At 44.1% G+C, this 15,632-nt stretch overlaps 1 protein-coding gene across 1 annotated transcript; it reads left to right on the top strand.

Moving 5' to 3' along the window:
- The first annotated feature begins 4,210 nt into the window (after positions 1–4,210).
- On the top strand, positions 4,211–14,423 carry ZNF217 (zinc finger protein 217). Its single transcript, XM_062504951.1, has 4 exons — positions 4,211–5,609; positions 7,684–7,809; positions 8,635–10,218; positions 13,547–14,423. Exons 1-4 carry the CDS (start codon positions 4,211–4,213, stop codon positions 13,654–13,656), a joined length of 3,219 nt encoding a protein of 1,072 aa, XP_062360935.1. The 3' UTR covers positions 13,657–14,423.
- The last annotated feature ends 1,209 nt before the right edge of the window (positions 14,424–15,632 follow it).

The raw sequence follows: 15,632 nt of genomic DNA on the forward strand, positions 1-15,632 counted from the left end.
GCACAGACCTTCGGCCACAGTCACACTGTTGCAGGTTGTCCACTTTTCCAAGGAAGAAACAGAGAATTGAGGCAACTCTGGACAGTTTTCCTGCTGCCCTCAGGGTTTTTAATAACAGGAATGTAATTAATCAGCATTTTTGGTCCTCGAATCCAAGGCATATTATCTTCAGTGGGAAGAAAGGTTTGTTACTAATGGATAAAATCCTGGTGGGGATATTTGGGTTGTAGTCCTGGCATGTGTTGGCTTGTCTGAGCAGTGAGAGCATAAAATCTGCCTACTTGTAAAAGCCATGGATCTAATCAGAGTGAAGTGTGTAGTCACCAGATACAGAATAAGACTAGAGCTTTCTAACTCACCTCCTGACTCCGGTACTTGTATTCTTTCTTCTCAGTTGAAATTCCTGTCTAGTTGCATCTGCACTTACCTTCAGAAATGCTACCTGCAGTTTTTTTCCCAGTTCTATAGGTGCTCTCTCCTGTGTATCCAAGAGCGAGAGCTGCAAAGAGGCATTTCAGATTCCTGGAACAGGAATATCTTGCTCTGTTTGCAGTGCTGCCTAGAGGATGAGCTGTGGCTGGTTCTTAGAACTGTTCGGAGCCTCTGTGGAAAACAGCGAGAGCACTGAGCAGCCAGCACCACTTGGTGGAGGTTACAGAGTACTCACAGTCTCTGAAGGGTTTCAAACCTCTTGATAGCCACCAAAATTGGCCCCAAGCTCTTGCTGAGCTCCTGTCATGACTCAGGTGTTGGTTGTACACTCTGTGTTTGTGTGGTTGGGAGGACAGGTTTTGTTTACCAGACAGCTGAGATGGGATTGAAGCAGCCCTTGTTCCTGAGAGGTATCAGAGAACATGTTACTGATTGATTGAGGTGGATTTTTCACCCACCTGTGACCAACCTGGCACCTTCCCTAGATGTGATCTTTGCCTAAAAAAAGATCCCGGAGCTGTGGCAGTCAGTGTTGGTTTTCTCCTAGGCTGGGTTTGGGTAGGGCCGTGTGTGGTGGCCCGTGTCAGAAGGAGCTCTCTTCTCCCTCACCTCAGCCCACAGTGCCACGAGGGACAGGGCACTGAGGGTGGATTTTGCTGTTTCTCATCTGTTTCCTTTCTCCAGTGACTTGGTTCTTGTTGCTCTGTTGTGTGTTTGCTGCAGTGCCACGAAGTGGGAGCGGAACAAAGCTTAATTGGCTTTTTCTGTTTGTGGACATGAGCAGGGAAGTGTAGTGGCTGCTGAACCCCGGCAGTTCACTTTGTGGGACTTCAGGCACTGCCCTTTGGATCTGCCTTCATGCCCCAGAAATGCCTCTGGCCTCTCTAGCATGGCTGTTGCACTTCTTCCTGCAGAGCACTTCCCTAAGGCTCCAAAAGCAAGTGCACTCAACTTTTAAGTTTGTTCCACTTTTTAAATCTTGCCTGGATTTTTTTTTTTAACCTTTTTTTTTTTTAATTTCAAACTTAAGTTATTTTCAGGCAGATACTCAGTGATCTTTGCTGTAGCATGTTGGGTAAAAAAATAGCTCTTAAAACTCCAGTAGAAATAGAATGAAAAGGCAAGTTGAAACATGAAGTGTAAAATATGTTAACCAGCAGCCTTTGATATGTGTTTTCCTGATGTTTTACAAAAGAGAAAAAGTTTTTTTGAATACTTGAGCTTCAAACTTTGGTTCTGGCCCCTTCACTTGGCTATGGGGAGTGAGGGAAGGTCTGAGCTGAGTGGGGAAGGGAGACAAGCAGAAGTGTCACCCACAGCCTGAACGTGCCTCTTACAGGAGATTTTGGATTCATTCTGCAGAGAGGAAGTGTTAATCATGGCTCTGATACAACTGAAAATGGGGATAAAGGGCGTAGTTCAGAAAGAGACTTTAGCTGCAGAAAATCCAGCTTCTGTCACCATCAGCAGTGATTTGTTCTCTCTTACACCCCACCTTACCCTACAAGACATTTGTATTTAATGTGGGATAAGTCTTTGGCCCAGGCCTGAAACAACTTGGGATAAAAAACCCCTAGAAGATTCTTGATAATAATTGTGCTGATTTTGTAAACCTGGGTTAGAGGACTGAGCAGTGAAGAGACTTGAAGCTTTGGAGGAACAGAAAAAAATGAAAGACAAGCAGCTGGCAACAATAATTTTCTCCTGTTACTGGCATTCTGGTGTGGTGGTGTTTTATTTTCTATTTTATTTTCTATTTTTATCCATGTTTATTAGGCCCCAGGATCTTGTGGTCTGCATGATGGGAAAGGAGGTGCTGACTTCTCAAATTAAAAGCAAGGAGTGTTCTCAGGGCAAGGCTGCAGGAAGTGGATGAAGTGTTTGAGATGTTGGATCCACGACTCCTGCCAGTGTGTGCTGAGGTTTCCTTCCCCAGCTGCTTCTCTTGCCTGGGCTGATTTCTGCTGAAATGGTTTTAAGATTTCATGGCTCAAAGGCCACTTTTTCTGTCCAACCATCTCTGATCAGAAATAGCTGAGAGTCAGCTGATAATCGTCTTTATCATGGAAACCTGACAGCTTGAACTATTGCAGGGCTGTGGTTGAATTGTTATCCTTTCTTTGGGTCAAATTAAACAAAATGCTTCATTTTTTTTTTCCCATATAAAAGCAAGGCAGAGGTGGAAATTGAGGTGAATTTTAACCCCCAACTCTGTCTATGCTGTTTTCTGCTAAGAGTTATAGAGCATAATGTGTTTTGGGGCATATTAATTCAAGTCATGTGGTCACTGGCCAGCTGGTTCTTAGGAAATAATTTGCCAAAGTTTGAGTCAGATTTTGAATGAATTCTTTTCATTAGTTATTACTTTATTTGGAAATGTCACAGAATGATTCTTCTGAAGTTTGTTAGTCTTGTATTAGTTTGCTAGACTTTTCCTTTACCCTAAAATTTTATCAACTGGAGTTGAACTGAATTCCACAAAACTAGAATTTGTCGGCCCAAAGTGGTGGCCCATGAGTTGCTGCTAGCAGGCATTATAACTCAGTAGACTTAGAGGTTTTAATCGAAGTTGTGATTAACTATATTATAACCCTTTTTAATCTTGTGGAATCTTAAACCTTCCTTTGTGAGTATAATCAAATCATTTTTTGTTTTGTGCTGCTTTGGTAGTAGAAGAATTTTGTTTTTACTATGTAATAGTTGGCCTCTTGGATGATTTAAATACTAAACCACTGTTCAAGAAACAGTATTAATTAATAAAAAGTTTTGAGGTGTTCTTATTGTTCCAGCCCAGAATTGCCACAGACACTGTAAATGTGTGGGTGATAGGGAAAGCTTTGAGTAGTGGAACTGGTGACTGGTTCTTAATACAAAGAGTTGTGCTGACACTCCCTGTGTACCAGAACTATAAAAGCTGATTCCAAGCTGTCTGTTTTAAAAAAGGAAAAAAAAAAAAAGAAAAAAGTTCTTAACAGCCTTTAGAGGACATACAAGTGAAGTTCTCCTGTGATTTTGCAGGTTGAAGGAAAGATTTCTTGGGCTGCTGCATTTGTTAAGAATTCAGGAGTGCACTGAAGTATGGCTTCAGCAGCTTTATATTATAACTGGGGAAGAGCAGGTTTAGAAGGGACAGAGAGAGTCTTGCAAAGAAATGACAGTTGTAAGCAGAGATGTTCAAATCCAAGCTATTTCAGCTGTGGCAGGTAGAAAAGTGACCCTGGTGCCTTCTACTTATCCCTCGTTGGCTCTTAAAAATATGCTTTGTTCTAAAGGACTTGATGGTTCTCAGCCCTAATATTTTCATTATCTGGGGGACAATACTTCTCTTTTGAAAGGTCTGACTAACTCTTTTCTCTCTTTGCCAGGTGCTGGAGTTTCTTTGTGGCACTGAACTTGGCCTTGAGTGTATTTTAACCAATGCAGCTATTTGAAATGTTTGTGCAGCAAAACTAAGTGCAACTGACTGTATCTGTAGACTTGAAAAATCTGAAGAAACAATTAAAAAGAAAAAAAACCTCATCCCGTCACTGAGCAAGCCTTTGGATACATTTTCTGGGATGTGTAAAAGCACATAAAGCTGAAGAAGAAATATTTTTTTGCTGATGGGAAAAAAAAGAAATTAAAAAACCCCATTTTCCCGTCAAAGGTTTTCCAGCTGAGCAGACTTGTAAGCACATGTTGGAGAACTCCACAAGTGTCCTTACTGTGATCAGGGAGCACCCCCAGAGAAGTGCAGGCTGCCATTAAGAGATGTAAGAGGGAGCAGCAGGGAGGAAAGATGCCCACGCAGCCTCTCCTGGCATACATGGACGGACCCGAGGGAATCGCCAGCGCCGTGGGCGCCCAGATGGAGACCAGCGATGCCTCCATGACGATAAAAGGAACCAACACCATCTCCTACAAAAGCCTGCAGGAGAAATTCCTGCTGCAGGCCGAGGGCTGCATGCCCCTGGACTGCATGTTCTGTGATGAGACTTTCAAGCACCCTGAGGAGCTGGGCAAGCACGTGTTAACTCAGCACAGGCCCACGCTGTGCGAGCCCGCCGTGCTCAGGGTGGAGGCAGAGTATCTCAGTCCTCTGGATAAATGTCAGGTAAGAACCAGCTCCCCTTCCCCGAGCAACGAGCAGGACAGCGAAGAACTCAGCTGTAAAGTTTGTGGGCAAACGTTTGATAAAGCTTTTGACATTGAGGCACACATGAAAAAACATAAAGATTCTTTCACCTATTGGTGTAATGTTTGTGGGCGAAGATTTAAAGAGCCTTGGTTCCTTAAAAATCATATGAGAACGCACACTGGAAAACCTGGTTCTAGAAACAAGCACCAACAAGGTTCTGAAGGCCCCATAACAATAAATGAGGTGGTGCAGGAGCACGTAACTGAAAATGTAACGTCACCTTACAAAATTTGTATGGTTTGTGGTTTCCTATTTCACAATAAAGAGACTCTAATTGAGCACAGTAAAGTGCACACCAAAGAATCAGTTCCCAACAGTGAAAGCCCCCAAGTGACTGCTGAAGTCAATGCAGAAGAAACATCTCAAAACCAGGAATTTTTCCAGTTCTTGAACTTAAGACCAAATTCGGTTCCAGAAAAGGACAAACTGCAGAAACTTGCCAAGTGGATCGCTGAGCTGGATCCTTTCACCACGTACCAAGCATGGCAGCTGGCTACCAAAGGTAAAATTGCAGTCGGCCACGGGCAGATTAAAGAACCAGGGCAAGAAGGAAGTACAGACAACGATGAGTCATCTTCAGATAAAGAAGAACTCTGTGAAATTTGGAATGCAAATAAAGGTAGCCAGGCTGAAACTACAGGGAAGTCAAAGGTAAATAAAAACAGCAGTTTCACAGGGAATGGTAACTTAACCCAGGACAAACTGAAACATCCCGCTGGTGAAGTGCCTTCTATGGAGATGGATTCTAAATCATCCCAGAACAAAGAGAAGCCAACCCACTGCTCTGAGTGTGGGAAAGCCTTCAGGACATACCACCAGCTGGTCCTTCACTCCAGAGTGCACAAGAGGGACCGGCGGGGTGATGGAGAGACCTCCACTGCTGCCAGGACCTACTGTGCTGATATCATTGCCAACCTGGAGGAGAACGGGGCAGCAGAGAGGATGGAAGGAGGCTCTGAGGATGGCTCTGAAGATGGGCTTCCAGAAACAATTAATTTAGGTGAGTAGCATGGGAGCACTTCAGTTTGAAGTGGCTGTTATTGAGAGTTGTTTAGGAGCTCCTTAGAGCCAAAGAATGCGTCGTGCTTTTCTGTTTTCTGAGAGTGATAGGAAATGTTAAAAAACTAGATAGGAGAATGTTAGGGTGGGGGGAAAGGGAACAGAGAAAAATAAGAGGGTAAGGAAGGTTTGGATGCTACCATTTTGAGGTCTTTGAAGTTGTGTTGGGGCTTCTTGCAGTTACTGGAGTCACTGAAATAGATTTCATAACAATGAGTTTAACAATCAGAAAAAATCGCTGTTTACTCACCCTTATCTCCGACTTTACTGGATGCTTCGGAGTGTTCCATATCCCTTTTCATCCAGCACATGTTTTTACAAAGAGTATTTTATAAGAAATTATTGCAGTTTTACTTTCTTCCCCCTATTTATCTTGTAAGGTTAAAAAATGTTCAGTGCTTGATACCAGCAGTTTTTAAGGCTCTGAGAAATATAGAATAGTTTAAAACTTTTTTTGAACTGCAAGTTCAGTGTTTTGAACAGTAACTTGAAAGCCTAAATATCAGAACCAGCATGTTGGAATGATTTGTATAAGGACACAGGCTGTTAATACGTGGACCTGTATGTAAGAGAGGTGTGTATTTAGCTGCTCTGCCTGGAAGGATTGCTGACAGCACGGATGGGCTCCATCTGTACATCACCCAAGATTAATTCTGCATGTCACAGTGTCTTAGGAAAGCAAGTGATACTGAATGATTCCTTAATTGAAAAAGATTGCATGTCAGGGGACAAAAGGCCTGGCAGAAAGTCTCACAGCTGATCTCCTGTTCCCTGTGACACGCTCCCAGCCGGCTTTAAAGAACAGACACTTGCATAATCTCAGGGCAAGACACAACGTACAGAATGTCCTGGCACCCACACAGGGCTGACTTTGCCATATCTGGTAATGTGCAGCCCTTTATTTTGCCTGCAGGAACAAAGGAATGAAACGATTACCTAATGTGAAGTTGCTTATTTTGTTTCTCAGCTCCTTATCCTAAAGCAGAGCAGATTTTGGTGTGAGCTGCTGAGTCACACCTCTGGAGACACGAGCTGTTTGTTTAACTCACCAGGGCTGAGCCACGCACTGCATTTCCAGGAGAGAAACTTTCCAACAGGCAGGAGCCTCAGAGAACTCCTTGGAGTCTATTATATATCCGACTTCTTAGTCACGCCAGGTCTCCTTCCTCCTCCTGCTTCCAGTCAGCCTCGCCTTGGCTGTGGAGTGGAGCTGTCTGGGTTTCCAGTGGGAGCTCAGCACACTCGCTGTGGCTGCTGCTGGTGCTTGGGTGAATTCTCTGCCGTTCCGCTGTCCCTGCCGCCCTCCTGTGGCACCTCCTGCCTCTGCACTGCCGTGGAGCCGCTTGGGCATCCCTGCATTTGTTCCTGGAATAGCCGGGGCACCCATCGGGACACCCTGGCACTTCCTCTCTCCGCGTTAATACAGAGCAATGCTCCTCATCCAGTCTAAGGAGTTTATTGGAAATACTCATCGTCAAATCTGAGGGTCTCTCTACTGACATTCTATTGATTAGCACATAAATAATATCATTGTTAGAATTAATTTAAAAGAAAAGGCATACTTGCTTTCCTTCCCCACCTCTCTGTGTTTGGCTGACATGCACAGAGCACATTTTGAGACTGAATCATCCCACTCACACTAATTCCAGCATTCCCTTTAATAAAATAATGCAGTTTGTAACCTGTGTGAGTATTTGAGATGGGCCATTCTCCATCAAGGTCCTGTAGGTCAGTAAAGAGAACTTCCTTCTTCTTTGAATGTTGTTTTGCATCTTGTTTGTTCTCTGGACTCCGTGGTCACTGTCACAAACCACAGTGTTTTGGACAGAAACCTTTTTAACTCTTGTGCTCTTGTTACTCAGACTGCAGCAAAACAGAGCAGAAGTTACTTGCAGAGTGTAGAATTTGCCAGCAGTTCGTAGTTATGTTTATCATTAAAAAAGACAGCTACAGTTTTAAACAGGACTACAAAATTGCATTTGCTCCTCATAATATGCCTGTATTTTCTCCCAAAGATAAAAATGAAGACAGTTTGGAAAGAACAAAAGTTAAAAGCCTTGGAACCTCCAGAGAATGCAGCTACTGTGGAAAGTATTTTCGCTCCAATTATTACCTCAATATTCATCTCAGAACTCATACAGGTAAGTGGGGCTACACCTTTCTGGGAGGGGAGGGAAATGTGCTGAACCCACTTGGATAGAATGTTTGATTTGGCTTATGAAAAGCAGAAACTGCTGTCAAAATTGCTGGTATTAAGAACAAAGTTTTCTCTGATTCTAAGCAAAATTAAATAATTGCAATTGAAATTTGTTTGAATTACTTACATAAGTATAGATATTTGTGAATAATGCTAATTACATTACGTATCGTTAAAACCATATATTTTAAAGCCTTTTTTTTTTCTACTTCTAGCAGCGTAGCAAAAGTTTAAAAGGTTTGGTTTTAATTTAAAAACCAGCCAATTTCTCAAGTGTTAAGTTGGTTGTCTGCCAGCTGCTGCTACCTGGGGAAAAACTGAGTCTCTTTTCCAACTCATCTCCTTGTTCTGCATAGCCAGAGAAGCCCTCCCTGCTCCTGCCTGTGTGTTCTTGGGGAGCAGCTGAGTTTCCAGCTGAGCTGTCCTGGTTGTGTTGGGAACAGGACACTCGTGGGGTGATCAAGGGCTGCAGCTTGCTGTGGTTGACCCAGAGTTCCATTCCTTGCTTATCTCTGCCCAACGCGTCCAGCTCCCGTCTCCGGCAGTAGCCGGTGTGTGGGAGCGTCCCAGCACAGCCAGAAGAGGTCACTAGTTAGTAAAAGCAGTAAGATATTGTTGTTCAAATGTTGTAGATGAGTTTGGGACTTAGGAGTGTGTGGAAGGGGAGAGAAAAATCGGTCGTGTTGGTTTAGAGTCCGCAGTATTCCTTTGTGTTCGTGATGGAGACTTCAAATCACAGACCCCACTCACTGGTAAATCTGTGTTGCAGGTGAAAAGCCGTACAAATGTGAATTCTGTGAGTATGCAGCAGCCCAGAAAACCTCCCTGAGGTATCATTTAGAGAGACACCACAAGGACAGGCACGGTGACGGCGCAGCTGATGGGAAGGGTGACAGCAAAGGTTCCCTGCGGGGTCAGGAGACCGCGCTGTCACTGGCTGCTGATGCTGCTCCAGAAACCAAAAACCTGAAGAGGCTTTTTGATGGTGCCAAAGATGCTGAGAGCTGCCCACCTGCCAAGCAGCAAAAGGAAGTTCTTTCCTTGAGCAACGCAATAGGCAGCACAGTCTTTTTAAGAGTAAAGAACAATTCCAGGGAATCGAACAAAGGTTCTGTTTGTAGCAGCTTGAATCAAATACCTGAGAACGTGCCCGCTCCTTACCCGGAAAAACTAAAGGCTGAGAAGGAAACCAAGGAACCTCAGCCTAAAAGAGAGAGAAAGGCTTCTGTGGCATCAGAGGAAGATGATGTCCAGTATATCTGTGCTTTTATTGGTGGGAAAAATGTGAACAATATGCAAGAATGCACTGAGAACTACAAACGCAGACCTGTCGTGGACTGTCACGAGCAGCCCTTGGATTTATCCAGTAAGACTTACCAGGAATGTTCAGTGGTTGCAAGCAGAGGCCTGCTGGCCCCCAGCACCTGCCCCTTCTGTACCTACAGGACATTTTACCCCGAGGTCCTCCTGATGCACCAGAGGCTGATGCACAAGTACAACCCCGACACGGTTAACAAGAACGGCTACAGGAGCAAGGCCGTGGCCAAGGCCCGGCGCACAGGCTGCCCCCCGGCCCTGCTGGGCAAGGATGTGCCTCCTCTGCCTCTCCATCCCAATAAAAACAAGGCTTCCACAAACCCCCAGCAAAAACCACTGCAGGCAGGGAAAGCCAAGCAATGTGCCCCTCCACAAAACAAAGCCCTTCTCTTTTCCGCGAGCGAGTCGAGCAGTACAGCCCCGAGTAACCTCAAGTTTCATAAACAGCAAAGTAATGTTGGAGCTCAGGCAAACAACTACAGACAACCTCAGCAAGAAGAAGTGCACTCCAATTTCAGTATCTCTCCAGTACTGGACAGAGTAAAAAGATCTGACTATAAAATCAAATCTCTGGGTGCCCCAGTGACTCAGTCTGGTCTGATCAGCAGCAGCATGAATGGGGCTCTCGAGTCTCAGCTCAGTGAACCTGGCTGGGCTTGCCACCGGGGGAGAGACTATCTCTGTAGTAAATCTGGGAGCAATGCAACTCTGGACTATGGAGAAACCTCTTCCAAACGGATGAAACCCTCTCTGGTAGCTGTGGAGCACTTGGACTCTCCTCTGGCTAATTACAGGAGATACGAAATGAGCAGATTTCGTGTTGCAAACAGATATGCAAATCTGCTACCTCAGGAATTCCCTCGCACCAAACCCTCATCCTCTGTTCTGCCAACCAAACAAGGGCTCCTCAGTGCAGATGATGTTGATCCTCCCAATGTATTGACTGCTCTCAAACCTTACGAGCCCTACAGCTCGGGATCACCTTATGGCTCTTGTGGATCTAGCAATGGCCAAGTCACCAGCTCGACAGGAGAAGGTACAGTCCCTCCTTCCTCCTCCTACACCACTGCACAGCCAGGGGAAAGGGCTAGAAATCAGTGTGTGCCCACCTAGAAACATTGAAAATACAGCTGTACTTAGCATTTCACCAAGTCCAGTCAGTGCTTGGATTTTAAACTTAAAATCCAGGTTCGGCAAACTTCTGGCTTGGGGAATTAGGTGTGGAAGGGCTGAATTTTTTAAGAGGGATCTGAAGTTCCTCAAGTTCCCCGTTCCCCATTCCCCTCTGCCATGGGTTTCTGATGGCAAACATGTATTGTTTGCTCATCAGACTACTCCAGACATGTTGACTAATCCAGGATATGGAATGAGCCTTTCTGCTTCATGTGCCAGAAGTCTTGGACCATCTGGAATATTAATAAAACTTTAAAAAAACCCCGAAGCTGCTATGGACAATTGTTCCCTTCAGGAGTAGAAAAGGACGTATTGCAGATCATAAAACTGATTTAAATCTTAGACTTCTCCTCTTCAATGGGACTTTTAAAAATGTTTAACTTGTAATAGGAACAGAATACCTTGTTAAATCAAGACAACAGATTTCTGCTATTGTAATTATGGTGTAGTAATGCTCTGTGGAAACTTGTGGGCCTAGCAGAGATAAATGATTTGTGATGTATTTATTGGGAGAACTTTGGTATTTCTACAAAATACATGCTTTTTGTGTTTTGTCCTTGGTCAACATTTTCAAACAGTGAGCAGGAGGCTGACATGAAAAGTGCTGGGTGATATTTAAGCAGTTGTCTGACTGTTTGTAGAAGGTGGTATTTATGACTTGAAGCTGAGGTCAGCATGGACTTAGCTACAAATACAGGACTTTGAATTTTGAGACGAAGATCCCATTATAAAAATGAATAACCTGTGTGGGCTGTGTAGTCTTACAGTCTGTGAAGTTCCTGAACTCTGAATGCTCCCATTTTCTGGAAGCAGTAAAGTTGCTTCTCTGAAGTCTGGGATGGTGACAAGCAGGGTGTGTTCACTCAGGTCAGAGCAAATTGCAAATACTGAATCCACATTTAGTTTTGAGGCCAAAAAAAAAAAAATGCTCACTCTGTTCTGGTTTTTGTTTGCTTGTTTTAAGGTTGTGGGCTTCAAAAATATATCACATATAAGTAATTTATATTTATACATAAATATGCAGGCTTGCCTAGTGGGTTGTAGGGAAAGGTGAGGGAAAGTGTCACAGCTGTGTGTCCAGGCCGGGCAGGGAGTGGAGAAGGAAAAGCACCACAGCTGAGTCACTGGAGGGGTGTGGAAATGGGGTTAATTCCTGGTGCTGTGCAGAGCTTTGTGTGTGTGCCCTGAACCTCTGTGAGAAATGCAGAATGGGCTCTGGGTTGTGCACAGGGCTGGCCAGGAGCACAAAGGTGTGGCTGGTGATGTGAGAGGATGAGCTGCAGAGGGGGACCAGGACCAGGGAGTGCAGGGATGGGGAAGCACCAGCAGGGTGAGCCAGGGCTGCCTGCTGAAGGAGCAGCTCTGCTTAATTTGAACAACGACTTCACTGGAATCCACCTGGTTCTTCCTTTGGAAGCTCCACCTGTGCCAGAGAAACCTCCGTGCTGGGCTTTGCTTCCTCTTGCTTGGTGCCAGCCTGGAGACACTGCCCTGCAGTCAAGAACTTTTTGCTGGTTTTTGTTATTTAGAGCTCTCAGAACTGTGGCTGCAGCTAATTTGACAGCATTGTTGTCATGGAAATGAGGATTTCATTGTTCATTACCCGGTGTTGGCTCAGGGTGAGAAAAGCAACTTTTTATGGCTGTTACCTCCATTGGAAAGACTGGTGAAACAAGCCCCTCTCTACTGGGTCTTCCTAGCAAATTCTGTAAAAGCCCTGGGCAAGAAGATGTAGGTTTGTAAGATTAGTTTCTTGGCTTTTCAACCAATTTGCTTAGAATTACCCAACCCAAACCTTGATAGTTTTTGAGAAGGGTACAGGGTAACAGCCAAGCAGCCTCTCAGTGTTAGAATTTTATTGTGGGTGGAGAGCAAAGATAAAAGTTTCTTTAAATTCTTTTGATTTTTGGGTAAAAATCTGAAACCTTTTCTCTAGACTTCCTGGGAGCCTTGTCGTGTGATTCCATGTGCAGAGCTGTGCAGGTGCAGACCTGCAGCTCTCTGCCCTCTCTTCCTCTTGAACCCTGCTGGTTTTATAAACCACAATGTCAAAACCTCTTTCTAAGGGCCCGTGTGCCTTGTGGCAGCATCCCTGAGGTGCCCTGAGCACATTGTGTCTCATGCTAAATGCTGGATCGAGTTGTCAGGAGAATATGTTCCACTTGGCAAACTTGATTAAAGCATGATGCCTTCCCTTATTGCTTGTAAGCTTTGCCATCCCGTGTTGCCCTGAAGAGACAGAAACATTCTGAAACCACTCAGTTTGTGTTATTCTCAAATTAGTTGCCTTTGCAATGGCAACATGTTATCGAGGATAACCTGTTGGCTGATTGATTTGGCAGAGGCTGCACATTAAAGACAATTGCTCGTGACACACTCCAATGGCTCCGTGGATCCTGTTGAAATATTAATTTAGCTGTGCCATTTTAATTTAATTAAAGCTCAAGAGGTTTTTTTTTTTTTTTTAGTGCTGCACTGGAAGCTTTCCTGGAATATGGATGGCAGTTGGGCTTTTTGAATCCTGTTGGGAGTAATGATTTTGGACTTTCAGCCTTAATTTTATGAAGTGTTTTTGACTGCTTGCCTAAGCTAGTAAGACTTAATATGGAACAGGCATTGATTACAGATATATAAATCTGAATTAATGGTTTCAGAAAAAGACAAAACTACCTGAATACCGGGCTGAAAATTGCTTAACAGAGGTCTGCAAGTAAATGTGTATTAACACTCTTTAAAATGTCATGGGTTCAATGTAATCCATGATGGCAGCAATGAGGTATCCCCAGTTTCCCTCTCAAATACCCATTGAAAAATTCCATTTTCACACAAATACAGGAACTGAATTAGGCATTAAGGGTTGCAGCACTTACACCTCCTTAGGTGAGGCCTGTACTGTGGGATGAGTTAAGCAAAGACATTTCTTTCTTGCAAGTAAAATGAGTAAAAATTTGGAGCTGGACGTCACTTGGGTAAAACCTAGCACAAAGTTGTTAAATTATCTTTTCATTCTCCTTGTATTTGTTCTGGAACCTGAATTTCATACAATAGGAACATCTACAGTCTTGAGGCCTGATGATATGATTTGTCAAGGTGTTTTGGATTCTAGATGCTGATGTGGACCTGAGAGAAGCTGGAAATAATGCGAACTCCCTAAAATGACTTTTTTTTTTTTTTTTTTTTTTTCCCCCTAGGCAAGAGATCAGTGTCATACCAACATTTACCCAGCAGTCTGCTGCAGAAGAGAAGTTACGAGCCCTTCGTGGGGAACACACCCTTCAGACCCAGTGACAAGAAGAACTGAATCACTCAAGAATGGTAAACAAACCTTCTGAACTTACTGTTCCTCATATGTTGCATGAGGTGCTGTGCAGGAACCTTTGATGCCACCAGCACAAGGAGAGCTTGTGAAAGTCTGAGCCTGAAAAAATCAAAATTTGCTCCTCCTTAGAAAAATCACCAAATGCTGGGGTGGCAGCACTGATTGTCTGCAGTCGTGGTAATGTGTGGGTGGGTTTTTTTTTTTATTTGTTTTTTTGTTTTTTTTTTGATAGGTACAAGATGCTCCTTTATGAAGAGAAATGGGAGGGTACTGCTAGATAAATACATTAATTAGTGATAATTCCAGAGGGAGGTGTTCAGTGAAAGTCACAGGGTGAAGTCAGGAGGTCGAAGTTCAGTCAGTCCTTGCGGTGGAGGGGGCAGATGTGGAGAGGCAGAAGGGAGAGCAAGTGCCACTTGTGGTCCTGGGGGGTTGTGTTGCTTGGGCTCTCCTGAAGGTGCAGACCCTGCTCATTCTGCCCCTGCTGAGTTGAGCCATCAGGAGTGCTCAAGCCACAGCTCAGAAGGGCTGGGTGAGTCCAGAAGGAAGGGAGGGCTTCTGACAGCTCCCGGGCAGCTTCTCTTTCCATCCAGAGGTTATTCCAGGCACTTTTCCCTGTGTTTAACAGAGGGGAGGGGGTGCCCTGCTGGGAAGGAGCCCAGGCTAAAGCTGACCCCTGGTGCTGTGAGCTCATCTCCTGGTGCTGCAGCTGGGTCTGAGGCCTGAACACCCTCGTGTTTGCTGCAGCCTTCACTGCTCAGGACAGCAGTGCTCTGTGGCACTGCAGATAAAAGAGATCTGTTTGCCTTTCTCCAACCCAGTGCTACAGAGCATTTCCCTCTGCAGGGGAGTACTTGAGGAGTATTTCAGGAATGCTGGGGCACCTGGGCCAGCACACAGGATTTTATGGAAAGATTTTGGGAGCAGAACTACCTGACATTGAGTCGACAGCTTTTAAAACACTTTTATTTCTTGGTATTCTTCTAATCTTACTGCTCCTATTGTTCCCCTGTTAAGCATAGATGTGTCTGGTTGTGCTGTTAACTTGATTTCATGCCTGAAATTCTTCTTAGGGCTGAGCCTCTTCCAACGTGGGCTTTATTTGCTAGGGAAAAGCTGGCAGTCCAGACATCCATGGCAGTATCAATTCTTTAGCAAGGAAGTGGAAGGAATTCCCTTTGTTGTACAAAAACTGTGCTGTGCTATTTTAGAGCTGTGTAACTTAATAACACAAATGTAATATTTATCCCTCTTTTTTTTCCCCCCAGGTCTAAGAACACAGGTGCATATTCCATGGAGTTATACCTGCAGTTCATCCCCTGAGGAAGAGAAAATGGTGAAAGCTACTGAACTAAGCTGTGATTGTACTGTATATAGAAACACTACAGTTTTATAATATTGGTTCTTTTAACATTTTGTACCAAATAGCCATACAAAGTAGTCTAAACAGTTGGGTTATGAAGGTGTGTGGAGAATGTATACCTTGACCTTGACTTTTGAGTATTTTTCATTAGAATTAATTGACCAAATATTAGGTAGGAGTTCTATTTTTACATACTTGAGCGCTGCTGAAGAGTTTCTCTTGGAAAGAATATATATCGTTGCACCTCAGGTAAACTGTAAATATTGAAGTTAAAAATCCTGTTGGCGTAATGCTCCTTTTTCATAAAAGTGAAAGTTTCTCATCTGTTGGGTTTTTTCCCCCTGTTGAACTATGTTAGTTTTTTTTTTTTTAGTTGCAAATAAACTGTCTGAAACTGTCCAGTTTATAAATGTTGTGAACATTAAAGCAACGGTGCTGACATTGATCTGCCTTGGCTGGGTGAGGACCAGGACGTGCTGCAGGGCTCTGCTTCTCTGGGGTTCTTTCCAGCATGGTTAGAAATGCAAGCATGGGGCAATACTTGACATTTGGGATTTCCTGAAACGTGGTTGGATTCTTCTCTTGGCATTGGTTA

This window comes from Cinclus cinclus, chromosome 18, assembly GCF_963662255.1.
Source record: "Cinclus cinclus chromosome 18, bCinCin1.1, whole genome shotgun sequence".
Classification (NCBI taxonomy): domain Eukaryota; kingdom Metazoa; phylum Chordata; class Aves; order Passeriformes; family Cinclidae; genus Cinclus; species Cinclus cinclus.

Coding starts and splice junctions, on each gene's coding strand:
- ZNF217 (XM_062504951.1), top strand. CDS start 4,211: ATGCCCACGCAGCCTCTCCTGGCATACATGGACGGACCCGAGGGAATC. Junction 7,810..8,634: donor TCATCTCAGAACTCATACAG/GTAAGTGGGGCT, acceptor TCTGTGTTGCAG/GTGAAAAGCCGTACAAATGT. Junction 10,219..13,546: donor CACCAGCTCGACAGGAGAAG/GTACAGTCCCTC, acceptor TTTTCCCCCTAG/GCAAGAGATCAGTGTCATAC.